The sequence below is a fragment of the Peromyscus maniculatus genome, chromosome 10 (assembly GCF_049852395.1).
Source record: "Peromyscus maniculatus bairdii isolate BWxNUB_F1_BW_parent chromosome 10, HU_Pman_BW_mat_3.1, whole genome shotgun sequence".
Taxonomy (NCBI): Eukaryota; Metazoa; Chordata; class Mammalia; order Rodentia; family Cricetidae; genus Peromyscus; species Peromyscus maniculatus.
In genome coordinates, this window is record NC_134861.1 from 85,219,315 (window position 1) to 85,233,562 (window position 14,248).

A 14,248-nucleotide genomic window follows, 5' to 3' on the forward strand; every position below is an offset into this window, starting at 1 on the left:
GTTCTCCATCTACTTCTCCAGTCAAAATCCTCAAAATCCTCTCTAAGTCCCTGAAGTTTACAGTTATATACCCATGCAAGAGCAATGCTCTAGCTAAAGCAAGGTCACCAGGCTTGAATTCTTACAGGGTCAAAAATGCAGGTAAGAGTTGTCCTCAGGCAGTGTCTACCAGGCTTTCTTTTACAACCCAAAAAGGGAGTGGTAAAGGTGGAGGTCAACTGAGAGCTAATATTAGAAAGGGAATTTATCTGCTCAATCTACATTCCTAGAAGTGGTTAGTAAGAAGTCAGGAGTCTATAATGTTAGTAAGGCTGTATAAGGAAGGAGGGTCTCAGTTTAAATTGCACAAGAAATAAAGCTACCCATCTGACCTAGGAGACAGGCGTTGTTTCCATAAGGGTGTTACCTTAGTTCAGGAGATCATTTAGCCTTGGAGGCTTGATGGATATTTTAGATAAATACACTGCTAGGAGTTCTTGGAAGCACACATAACATACAAGAAAATCATTGTAGGAGCTGGCTAATATTTATAATATATATATATATATATATACATATATATATATAAGCTAAAATATCACCAAGACTTCTTAAGCCATGGCTAGACCTTCAGAAAAGACCTTGACCTTTCCAAGTAGCAGCTTTTGTAATAGTAGCTGGATTCCACTGCATTTTTTTTATGACCTGCAGCATTTTAGAATGCAAACAAGTAATGTCACTACTTTTAGAAAATCTGTGGTAAAATCCTGAGGACATTATCAGATATTGTTGTCTTATTTTCCTGGACACGTTTTAATTCCAAGAAGAGGTCTGGAAATACTATAGGATCATGGGGGAAGAAACGTGCAGGCTGGACCAAGGTTGGCAGATGGAAGGCAAGGCTGGTTTGAAAGAATTTATGAGAAGTTCCAGAAATCAGGAGGGAGAGAGAGAGAGAGAGAGAGAGAGAGAGAGAGAGAGAGAGAGAGAGAGGGATGGTTTTAATGGGATGACAAGGAAGTTAAAAAAATTCCAATGAGATAATCCATCTACTTCAAATCATCTTATCAAATTGAGTGAAAGCAAAACAAAACAAGAAACATCCAAAGAGACAATAGGAAACAAAGGGCCAAAGGGATTGAAGCTCAGGGTTAATTCCTAGTCATACTGGGTTTCAACAGAAGTGGTTTTTTTTTTCTTTTTTTACTACAAAAGGATGAACACACGATTATACTTTCCAAACAATGAATTTTCTCAACTACTTTCTATTTTTGAAATCCTCCCACAAGCATGAGAAAACACTTAAAATAATCATCTGAGATATTTTCTATTTACTCAGAAACTAGATTCTCTAAACCACATTTAAAACTCAGTTTAAAATTTGCATATGGTCATGCCAAAATCTTTTGATGACTAATAAACCATAGAATTTAAAAATGTGAATAATAGGACATTTAGAAACAACTAACAATTATGTGGCTTCGTTCCTCTCAGTATAGAATGTACCTGCAGAATTAATGCCAGGATTTTCAGAAGGAAGAGTATAAATTCTTTCTTACCAAATGCAACTGTTCAAGCATTTCTTATCAGGTGAGAAGATATGTAAGCATAGAGGTAGTGTAAAGAATTAAGCCCTTTCATTCTCTGCTGCTAATGAATAATTAGGATATGCACATGTAAAACATTGAATTAATACAGGTAAGAAAAAACTCAGTTGTTGTTAATTTCTATTTTAAAATTATTGGAGCTTCATCAGTTAGTAAATTAACTTAAGTTCCTAGTCCATTATGATAAATTTAGTTTTTTTTTAGATTTTGGTATTTATGATTATACTACATATGAAGGTAATTTTTTTACTCAATTATCAAACTAAACACACACCCACACAGTACATGTGAGTGAAAAACCTGAATTTGTGAGTTAGCAATACAATGTATTCAAGGACTTAAGTGTTGCATACTTGCTCATGCCTCCAGACTCACACTAGGACAGGGCTAGGCATGACTACTGACTTCAAACAAATAGTGTCCACTCTTTCTAGCAGACTTAAAGAGAAATTCATAATTTGTCCAAGAAATAAATAGCTTCTTTCTTTAGTTTCTCTTTTTCTTTCCCAGTTTTTGCCTCAACTACCTCACCCCTGTGAGGTAGTTATTTCCACAGGCAGTCATGTTGCTACACTCTGTTCATCTATGTTCAGAGACTAGTCTGTTATTTCATTTCAGGATGCCTTTGAGTCATAAAACAACAAGGAAACACTTGGTCCTTCTCCTTCATTATTTGTGTTTGATATCTCTCTCTTGTGTTTGGTTATATATTTCATACACTTTCCTGAAGATGAGGACATGAAATGAGGTTATAGAAAGTCGATTTCTTTCATTGTCTAACTAGATATGAAACAGGAATGCTTTTTCTGGCCACTCAGTGGCCTCTGTCCATGTAGGAACCATGGGAACAATTTGGATGGTAGTCTTGATTAACTCACTTTTTAAGGTAAGTAAGACAACTGGTCTGCTACTTATTATCTTTCTATTGTGTCAGAGGAAGTCACAGTGGCAAAGACCGTCATCACTATCATTTAGGTGTGTGTTCTTCTACTGTCTCTTCTAAAAAAAAAAAATCCTAAGAAAGAGATTCACATCAGATGAAAACATTCCACGGCAGACCTGTTTCACACACAGCCAGAGCTAGGATGGTGACACAAAACTTCTAAACATGCTTCAGGATTGTTCTTATTGCTCTGGCTTTTTCTCAGTTTACATTTGACGCAATGTGAGCTTTATAGGAAATTCTAATTTTGAAAGGGTGAGAAAGACATGGAAACCCTATAATTAGCTCACCCCTTCTCATGTAAACTCTTTATTATCAAAAGATAAAAGCATATTTGAAATGAGAAATACGTGTAATTCAGTTCTTAGCTTTTAAAATACATCATGTTCCCATGCAAAGGCCCAAACCAAAAATGTTCAGAGAGCACAGTAAAGGATAATAGGTTTGAACAGTTTAAACTCCAAAAAACAGTTTACAGTTTATGTAAAATTTGATGTTTTACATAACTTTCATGAATTGATAAAGTCTTGTGGGGGAAAAAAACTGCAGAGAGCAAACACACACAAGGGATTCGGTCAAACAACTTTATGGCAAAGATTGTATGATTTTGTAATTGGGGAGGAACCAATGAAATGTGAGCTGAGTCTGGTTAATGATCTAAAATTATTGTTTGAAGAACTATATTAGAGCAGATTTCCCTCCACACATCTCAACTTTCCTGTCAAACCCAGGAGCATCTGGCCCAATGAAGTGGGTGACCTTCCTTTTCCTCCTCTTTGTCTCAGGCTCTGCTTTACCCAGCGGTGTGTTTTGCCAAGATGCACGTAAGAATTTTATGTTTGTACTGCTCTACTTTTATCTTACTTTCCTAGTAATGGAAGCTCTGCATTTTGAAAGAGTTAAGGTGCGGAGGACAATTTTAAGAGCCATGCCATATTGCCTGCCTGAGTTAAGTTTCTGTTGTCCAGTATTGAGTCACCAACCAGAAACTTTTGACATGCCTGGACAAGATGTGAGTTACTAGAAAGTAACTTAACATTTTCTTATCTTTCTGCTACAGTGACCATTAGTAACAATGTTTTGTGGTTAGGTTCCTTGGTTGGGTGGCTTGGCAACTCAATAGTCCCCTGATCTTTTCCCAAAGAAAGTTTCCTGGTCTGCTTACTATAAAACCCACCTGAGAAAAATAAAATTTTGCAGCTTGATCAGAATACTGTCTTGCTGCCAATTCTTTGTGTCTCTTGTCCCTTTCATTCGCCATTCCCCCTTCTAGTGTCTCTGTGGAAGGTCCCGCTGGCTGGGACATTAAGGTTTCCTTTAGTACTTATTTCTAGACTTTGATGATATTTTGCATCTGAGAACCCTTGTGTGGCTGTATTATTAATATACCTTAGACAGCTTAGGTGCCAATAATGAGGGGATTTTTTTAAAGTTTAGTTTTATATTTCTTTTAATTTTGAAGACATGCTAGGCTGAGTGACTTAAGCTATACTGAATACAGCTGAAGCCAGAATCTTCAAAGTCTCAAAGGCCTGTTTACTCTACTGTGCTATACTGAAAACTAAACATGTGTGTTGTTAATTTTATACATGGAGCTTCCATTTGTATTTTCTTTCATTTCAGATTGTCTTAGTAGATCCTTAGAGACATGATAAAAGCATTGACTCAGGATTGAATGCAAAGCTATAAACACTCAGACAGTTGTAAAGTAGTATTCGTGGTGAAAGGGTAGTTCTTTAAATGTAGAAGGAAGGAGTCATTGGCAGATTCCTTTTTTTTTTTTTTTTTTTTTTTTTTGGAGAGATCAGAGGCCAGTGTCTTAAAGTAAAGGAATAGCATAAGTGTGTGGAAAAAGAGTGTGAAAAACAACATTATACTTAGTTGTTTTCATCCATCTTTAAATATGGTTTTTAGTTTATGACTCCCTGTTCCCACAGACAAGAGTGAGATTGCTCATCGGTTTACTGATTTGGGAGAACAACATTTCAAAGGCCTGTAAGTTAAAATGTTGAAAGTCAATTTAATGTTTCTGGTAGTATTAGTTCCAGTTCTAAATTGCCTTTTTTTCCACATTGAGCTTGCAAAATTGTAGGGCAGCACTGTCCAACAAAAATGTCTCTGTTAATGGAAAGACTGTGGACCTGTGCTGAGCATATGGCAGCCAGAGGACACATGGTTACTGGGCACTTGAAACATGGCAATTCTAAGTGAGGAGCACACATTCAAATGTTATTTAACTTTGATTGAATATATCTATCCACTTGTGGCTAATGGCTGCTTTAGTGGAGGATAAGATTCTGGGGACCACATTAAACTTGTGAAGAATGGAATCTTCGTGTTCTTTCTGGGAAGGTCTATGATATATAAGTCCTTGAGAGGCTAATTCGCTAATTCTTTATGCAACAAGATCCCATGGTATAGTGAGAATATTATTTTGTCTTTTTAGAACTGGGGATTCACACACGTGAAACAAGTGATCTATAATTAAGTCACATCCCCAACCTCCAAAATATTTTAATGTAGTGAAAATAAGTATTTTTAAAACATCAGCAGTGTCATATACCTTGTTTAAAAGGAGTGATAAAAGGTTATTAAATGATCAAAGTTGCAAGCAAGTGGAGACATTCTATCTATTCTCACAACTTATAAAAATTCTTGGAGGCTACAGATAGAAGTTACAATAATGTTAATGGCAATTTGGTACTTGTACAATTTTTTTTCAAGCTCTAAAATCTGAATTCTGTTCACAGAGGCAAATAGTAATAGCATGCTTTATGTAATGATTAATTTTTTTGTGGTTAGAGCCTTCTACTCTCTTACTATAGCTGGCGATAACTACAATGAAACCAAGCTTATCTTGGAATTTGTCTTGCTTAACTGAGAGAATATGCCAGATGATCAGTAACTGAGTTCCTCCTCTCTCTGTCAGCCATCACACCTCTTTTGGATTTTGTGAATTGAACTATTTTAGTTATCTTTTTTTGATTGTTTGTTTTTGGAGACAGGGTTTCTAGGTGTAGCTTTGGCACCTTTCCTGGAACTCACCTTGTAGACCAGACTGGCCTCCAACTCACACAGATACTCCTGGCTCTCCCTCCTGAGGGCTGGGATTAAAGGCGTGTGCCACCATCGCTAGGCCTTATTTTAGGTATGTTATCTGAGTAGAACCACGCAGAATGTGTCTTTCTATGACTGGCGTATTGCACTTACCAACATGTCCTCCAGGTTGGCCCATGTTGGTGCCAGTTGCAGAACGTTCCTCTTCTAAGGGTTAGAGTAATCCCTAGTGTGTATTCATCACACTATTACCTGTCCATCCACATTTTCTTTATCCTTTCATCTGCTGGTGGCTGTTTAGGCTGTTTACACATTTTGATTATTACAGGCAATGCTACAGTAGCCTACGAGGGCTAATGTTTTCTTGACATAATAGTACTATGCTAATCTTCTGAATGCATCAGCTGATTTCTATGCTATTTTGTTACTTAGAAAAAATTATAGTGTATAGCTCTTTATTTCTGTTTTAGTGACATAAATATTTTAGAAACAATTAAAAAGTGGGGTTTTCAGGCATTTAGAAGAAGTTGTGCTATTTATGGGTACGGATTTAAAACCTGAGGCATGAGCTTCTCTGACTGCTTAATATATGGGCAAAGCCATTTCTCAAATTGATCTCTAGGCCCTTTCTTTTTGCTTTTCCTGGAACACTTTCCTCTGGAAACCTTTTCCTCTATTTGCAGAGTTAGTGATTCACACAAAATATTACAGTTCTACCTTAATTTTCATAAAAGTACATTTTTGAAAGTTAATAATTTCTGTTTAGATAAGTAAAATTTCCATGAAGTTATGTTATTTTTGTAATAAAAATTAATGAGGAAGGGAAAGATTATTTAACAAATGATGTCCTTTGGAGTGGCATTGTTTCTAGAATAAAAGGGCAATCTGTGTTTCAATGCAGTAATTATTTATAGTAGATTGTGTTATTCCTCAGTTTGAAAGAAAACCTACTAAAACCTTGAGATTCTTCAAAAAAAGCAGATCACGTAAGAAGTTGTGTGCACATGTTGTTCCTGAGCATGAGGTCACATGCTCCTTTAAATCCTAGCTTCCCATGATTTTTTTTATAGTGACTTCACTCCTAGCTTTTAGTTCCATATAGAAAACATGTAAGGCAACATTCCTTAAGGCCATTAGCTATTTGCTTCTCTGTTTTATTCACCATGCACAATACTGTGGCACTTGGCTATTATGAAAATTATCAAAAAATAGATGAATCAAAGAAAGTACATGAATTTTTATGTGATTTTCTTTTGCTTCACAGTTAAAACATTATATGATTAACAAATATTTATACTTAAATTTATTTTAAGTAGTACATTAAGTCATAAAATTGTATTTACTTCAAAGTGTCATGTGATGTTTCAATATCATGCACATATCATCTATATACCTATACACAAGGCATTTAGTTTCTTAATCAAGTTTTATCTGCACATTCAGTTTTTTAACATTGCTCTTTGGTTATAGAGAAAGTCAGGTACTGGCAGGAATTTGACAGCTTCTGTTTCCCACTTAGCAAACTCTTTTTGGAGACAAGTTATGTTCCATTCCAAGTCTTTGTGAAAACTATGGTGAACTGGCTGACTGCTGTATGAAACAAGAACCCGAGAGAAATGAATGGTTCCTGCAACACAAGGATGACAATCCCAACCTGCCCCCACTTGTGAGGCCAGATGCTGAGACCATGTGCACCTCCATTCAGGAAAATACTGTGGTGGTATTCTAATTGTATTGAAATGTGATTTTGATTGTATGTCAATAAATAAAGTTGCCCAGGGGTCAGAGCTATTAGAGCCATAGCAAGAGTGTGGCGGTGGTGGCACATGCCTTTAATCCCAGCACTTGGTAGAAGAGCTAGGTGGATCTCTGTGTGTTCAGGGATACAGCCAGCATTGGAGACATATGCGTTTAAGACCTGTGGGGCTGTACATACAGGCAGTGATGAGGCAGTCAAGTGTTTGTGTTTACAACCAATGAGAAGGCAGAACAAAAAGACTATGAAAAGACATACACACAGGAAGTAGCTCTCCTTCGGAGAGCTAGGACCACCGAAGGAGGAAGGGTGAGATTTTAGCTCTGAGCTCTGACCTCTTGGCTTTCTCTTTTACATTGGTTCTCTGTTTCTTATTTAATAAGACGGTTGACTACATCTACATCTGGTGCCCAACGTGACAAGAATCAATTAAAAACCTCTTGGTTTGGCGGCAAGTCTGGTTTCCCGCAAGGGTGGCAGGCTCCCTAGCCTGGGCAGCTCCCTAGTCCGAGCATCGGGTCCCTAGCCCGGGCCCAGGTCTGCTTGGACTCAGGCCGGAATAACCGTGAGCTGCTTGCTTCAAGCAGGTGCTACAAACAACTCAGGCCTGCCCTGCCGAACAGGGCCCCTGCCTATAAAGCCAATGCACGTGGTCGGGGCTTAAGGAAGCCAGAGCCAAGCCTTGTTTCGGCTCAAGAGGGAACACTTGGCTGCTTGGCTGGATTTAAGCTTTAGCTGGCTATGCTTTCTTGCTCTCTCTCTCTCTCTCTCTCTCTCTCTCTCTCTCTCTCTCTCTGGATTCACACCTCAGACACTAGGTGGCTGTTTTGAAAATCCCCTCAGACTTCTACTGTTCTATGCAGATTTGGTAAGTCACAACACATCAGATATTTTAAGGAAACTATTTAAAGGAGAAAAATTTCCACATTAAAAAAAATGGGTTTTCGGTGTACATTGGAAGAATGGGTGTTGTTTGAAATTTTAGGCAGTCTGACAATGGAACAACTATATGAGAAGATTAGTATTATTGGAATTATGCAGTTTATCACTATGCTGATCCTCATTTTATAATTTAAAAAGATAGTCAATTTAAGTGCCAGGAAGACAACTTTAGAAAAACTTGTTAAACCTGTAAAATTTCAGACAGAAGAAATTAACAGTGAAGTTGTTTCAAGTTTGGATCATAAGGTTACAGAAAGAAAGCCTGTTTTCACACAGTCACCCTTAATTTATCCTGTAACCATACAGCAGTTGCCTGATCAAATGACTACACAAAATATTTGGGCTCCAATGAAATGTTGGATTTAAAAAGGTTTAAGGAGGCAATAGTATCTTATGGCATGCATTCCCCATATGTAAAGCAAATGTTAAACTCTTGGTCAACATATAATAGGATTGTACCACAGGACTGGCTGGAGCTGGCACAAGCTGTTATTGAACCCAGCCAGAGGCTGCAATTTTTAACTTGGTTTAAGGATGAAGCTAAAAACATAGAAAAACAATGGAGGGATAAAGGAATACAAGTTTGCCAGGATCAGCTTATTGGAGGCAGATATGCTTCAGTACAAGCACAATGTTTATATGATGTCCAAACCCTAATTTTATGTTGAACGGCAGCCTTGAATGCATGGGACAGAGTTGAGGAACCAGGAAAAAAACCTGAGTCATTTACAAAGGTTATGCAAGGCCCAAAAGAATCTTGCACAGATTTTTTACAAAGACTGGCTTCAGCAGTAAAGAGAATGGTCTCGGATTCAGGAGCTAGTAAGATAATAATTGAATCTTTGGCTGCTGAGAATTCTAATGCAGCGTGCAAAAGAATAAATAGGCCATTAAAGGCAAGGTCTGCACCTTTGGAAGATTAGAATAGAGACACGGTTAATGTTGAGGCTCATGAGTATGATGATATGTGTGTAGAAGAAGCAATTACAAAAGTTTTGAGGAGTGTTAGATGTTTTGGATGTGGAAAGCAAGGACATTTGAAAAGGGACTGTAAACAGGTCATTCCTAGAAACAATGTTTCTTCAAGGAACAATGGCAACAGAATGCCCCTTCCATCTGGAGTATGCAGAAGGTGTGGTAAGGGAAAACACTGGACCAAGGAATGTAGATCAACAAAGGATAGACAGGGTAATCCTTTGCCTCAGTTTTTGGGAAACTCCCAGAGGGGCCTCATGCAGGCCCCCATAGCAAATCCAGTTCAAACCTTTCCTGCAACCATAGAGGAAACCCCTGCTCAGAACGATTAAATAACCAAATGCCTATTGGAATAAATCATGCTGGTCAGGATGATGAAACAGAGAGAATAGCAAATTCAGGAGAAAACATAAAGAAAATTTTTTGGCAAACTTCTATAAATGAACAGAGACCAAAATTAATGATAAAAATAAATGGTGTTTTGTTGTCTGGTCTGGTAGACACAGGTTCGGATGTTACCATAGTTGCACTAGAATTTTGGCATTCAACTTGGCCTCTTCAGGAGGTAAATGTTCAACTGTTAGGAATTGGGACATTCTCTCAGGTGAAATAGAGTGCAAGATGACTTGAATGTATAGATCCAGAAGGACAGGGAGGAAAATTAAAACCATATGTGGTTAACATAGCTATGAACCTGTGGGGTCGAGACTTGTTGCAACAATGGAATACTCAGATTAACATCCCTCCAATCTCAGAAACAAATCATAAACTAGCACATGTTTCTGAGAGAAATATTAGAAGGCATTATTTTAGTGGTCACCAGCCATCCATATTATACAAGAACAGGGCACAACAACTGATGATCTTCCAAACACACCAACAGCTCTACCTTTAAAATGGTTAACAGACAAGCCTGTATGGGTCTAGCAATGGCCTTTAACAACAGAGAAACTCCAGGCTTTAGAAGGGCTTGTAGAAGAACAGTTAAATGCTCAGCATATTGAAGAATCAACCAGCCCTTGGAATTCTCCTGTATTTGTTATTAAAAAGAAATCTGGTAAATGGAGAATGGTAACAGACCTTAGAGCAATTAACAAAGTAATTCAGCCAATGGGCTCTCTACAATCTGGGATTCTTTTGCCTCCTCTGTTACCAAAATGATGGCCTCTAATAGTTATTGATTTAAAAGACTGTTTCACTTCAATACCCTTACAAGAAAAAGACAGAGAAAGATTTGGTTTCACAGTGCCTACTTATAATAATTCTCAACCGGTTAAAAGATTTCATTGGAGGGTCCTCCCACAGAGAATGTTGAATAGCCCAACTCTGTGCCAATATTTTATAAAACACCCATTGGAAGTGATACGTAAAAATTTCCTAAATCGATAATTTATCATTATATGGATGATATTTTACTAGCTGACTCAAATGCAGATACTTTAGAAGGAATGTTTGAAGAAGTAAAGAAAATTTTGCCCTTCTGGGGTTTAAAAATTGCTCCTGAAAAGATACAAAGAGGAGATTCTATTAATTAATTGGGATATAAAATAGAGCTACAAAAAATTAGACCCCAAAAGGTGCAAATTAGGAGAGATAGACTACAGACTCTTAATGACTTTCAAAGATTATTTGGAGATATTTCTCACCTATGAACTATTGTTGGGGTAAAAAATGATGATCAGAATAATTTGTTCAAAACCTTAGAAGGTGACAAGGACTTAAATAGTCCAAGAGAATTATCACCTGAAGCTGAGAAAGAATTGGCTTTGGTAGAAAAGAAAGTACATGAAGGGCATGTGGATCGTATTGATCCAAAGCTGGATTGCATTTTGGTTATTTTACCTCTAGGCGTTCTCCTACTGGAATATTAATGCAGAGGGAAGATATTATATTGGGATGGATATTTTTACCAAATAAACCAAATAAAAAATTAGAAACTTATGTGGAAAAAATTTCTGACTTGATTTGGAAAGGAAAATTGAGACTTCGTCAATGAGCAGGTATAGACGCAGCAGAAATTGTCATACCTTTAACTAAGGAGGAGATTGAAAAATTATGGACAAAAAGTGAACCTTGGCAAAGAGCTTGCAGTAATTTTTTGGGAGAAATTAACAGCAAATATCCCAAAAGCGATAGAATTGATCTTATAAAGAGAGCTGATTGGATCTTGCCTCGAATTGTACGGCAAAAACCTATATCTGGAGTTCGCACATTTTATACAGATGCTAACAAACAAGGAGAGGCAGGTTACAAATCAGAAAATTTAAGTAAAGTGGTTCAAAGTCCGTATAATTCAGTTCAAAAATCAGAATTGTATGCTATTCTGTTGGTATTAGTGGATTTTTCAGAACCCCTCAACATAGAAACTGACTCTCAGTATGCTGAAAGAGTGGTATTACATATTGAGACTGCAGAATTTATCCCCGACGCTTCAGAATTAACTTCACTATTTATTCAATTACAAGATACAATCAGGAAAAGGAGTCATCCTTTATATATAACTCACATTCGATCCCATACTGGTCTGCCAGGCCCTCTATCACAAGGCAATGATGAGAATGATAAATTATTGATAGGAAATGTGCTGGAGGCCTCAGAATTTTATAAAAAACATCATATCAATAGTAAAGGTTTAAAAAAGGATTTTTCTATAACCTGGCAACAAGCCAAAGAAATAGTAAAGAAATGTCCTACTTGTTCCTTCTATAATCAAACACCATTACCAGTAGCATGTAACCCAAAGGATACTCAGTGGAATGAAATCTGGCAGATGGATGTGTTTCACATTGCAGAATTTGGAAAACTGAAATATGTACACCACACCATCGATACTTATTCAGGATTTCAATGGGCAACTGCTTTGAGTTCTGAAAAAGCTGATTCTGTAATCACTCATTTGCTAGAATTATGGCCATCATGGGTATACCTGCACAAATCAAAACTGACAATGCTCCATCAGATGTCTCTCTTAAAATGAAACAGTTTTTTGCATATATAAAGCATATTACAGGTGTACCACATAATCCTACAGGTCAATCAGTTATAGAAAGACCAAACATAACTCTAAAGGATATGCTAAATAAACAGAAAGGAGTAACAAACCCCCCCCAGAAATAGATTGCATAATTATCTATTAACTTTGAATTTTCTCATTGCCAATGAGAAAGGAACAACACCTGCAGAGAGACATTGGATAATAGAAAAAAACTACAGAATTAAATCAGCCTATATACTTTAAGGATGTGCTGACCTCAGAATGGAAACCAGGATATGTGTTACTTTGGGGAAGAGGTTTTGCTTTTGTTTCTACAGGAGACGATAAGTTGTGGGTACCATCAAAATTGATAAAGGTTCGATTTAAACAAGAGAAAGCTCTTAATTAGAGGAGGTGATAGTTCATCAACCAGCATGAGCATCCAATTTACACTAACTTGTACCAGTAACACATACCTTTTCATTTAATCAGACTTGCTAAAAAGGAACATCCCCAAAATTAGTCTTGGGGTTGCCGGGCGGTGGTGGCGCACGCCTTTAATCCCAGCACTCGGGAGGCAGAGCCAGGCGGATCTCTGTGAGTTCGAGGCCAGCCTGGGCTACCAAGTGAGTCCCAGGAAAGGCGCAAAGCTACACAGAGAAACCCTGTCTCGGAAAAACCAAAAAAAAAAAAAAAAAAAAAAAAAAAAAAAAAATTAGTCTTGGGGAAAGGTGTTTGTTTTTGTCTTTTAAGAGAATGAAGGTTAAGGAATCTGAAGAACACTGGACAAATGAGACAACTGAAGAAAAGGGACAAATCATCTATCCCAGGAAACAGAGTGAAACGGCATATGGGTATATATTATCTAAAAAATTTTATGTCTTCCTAAATGTTTGTTTCTGCTTTTCTCTAAAGATTTAACACTATTGATCTTCTAATAGTCCCAGTTCAATTGAAATTTAAAGCTGACTTTGGAGTTGGAGAATGGCTCTTTCCTTCTTTAAACTGAAGCACGTTGTTAAAAGGAAAATGCAAACTCCCTGTATCATGCCAGAATAAAAGAGCCATCTTCTGCTATGGGACAGGACAAAAGCCAAATTAATTAAGGGACTATTCTATTACTAATCTCAACTCTTTGATTCTATTCTGATTCTTTAAATTTCTCTTCATGTATGAATTTTATATCAAAATGTACAAGATTAACATATATAGATATATATACATTTTAAACTTTGTTGAGATATGAATGGTCATATAGAGTACTAACTAATTCTAGAAAAAAGGCTTCAATTAGCTGCATATGTATGCCTTTGTGTTCGAGTCTCATCAGTTTTCTGCAGGAAATCACGGCCAGGCCTAACATCAAGTGAAGTCTCCTGAAAGAAGGTGGGGCCACACAACAACAACAATTCCACGTGGACAATAATAATATCATTAAGCTGACAAACATCATCCACAAATTAACTTTGAACTACAAGGTGCTTAGAGCAATTTTGAGATTACTAGCTGAGATGATTCAGTCTCAAAGACTACTTGAATAAGGACTTGAGATAAACTCTGAACTTTGGCATTATACACAGACTGGATAATGAAGGATATCGTTACCTTTCCTAGAATTTCACAATTAACCTAAAATTTTTCTTTCAGGATAAAGATAACTTTGCCCATACCCAGAAGGAAGCAATTTTAAGAATATGACACCCACATTCCCAAAGAGGTGGTATGGGGCGGGTTGTTTTTTGGTCTTTTTAATGGGTTTTGGGTCTGGGATAATTTTCATTGTTTAGGGGGGTTGGTTACAAGTTGTTGTCAAGGGTTAGGAAAAAGGCTAAGCAAAGGACATTAGATTTAAGGTTCTTGTTAGAAAAAGGAAAGAACAGAAAAAGACAATTACTAGTTTTAAATGCTTTACATTGGATTGGATTGTTTTATATTGTATACAAATTTGAATTTGATATTGTTAGAAAATGCTGTATGTATATTTCTAATTGTATTTATACCATTCATTTAACAAT

The 14,248-nt window shown here is 36.9% G+C and overlaps 1 protein-coding gene across 1 annotated transcript in view; it reads left to right on the forward strand.

Annotated features, from left to right (window-relative positions):
- The first annotated feature begins 3,259 nt into the window (after positions 1-3,259).
- The window catches only part of LOC102924681 (albumin-like), a 61,135-nt gene continuing 50,146 nt past the window's right edge, over positions 3,260-14,248 (forward strand). Inside the window, exons 1-2 of the mRNA XM_076546601.1 lie at positions 3,260-3,353; positions 4,467-4,524. Of these exons, the coding sequence (XP_076402716.1) occupies positions 3,275-3,353; positions 4,467-4,524 (137 nt within the window). The 5' untranslated portion in view covers positions 3,260-3,274. The remainder of the gene's footprint in view (positions 3,354-4,466; positions 4,525-14,248) is intronic.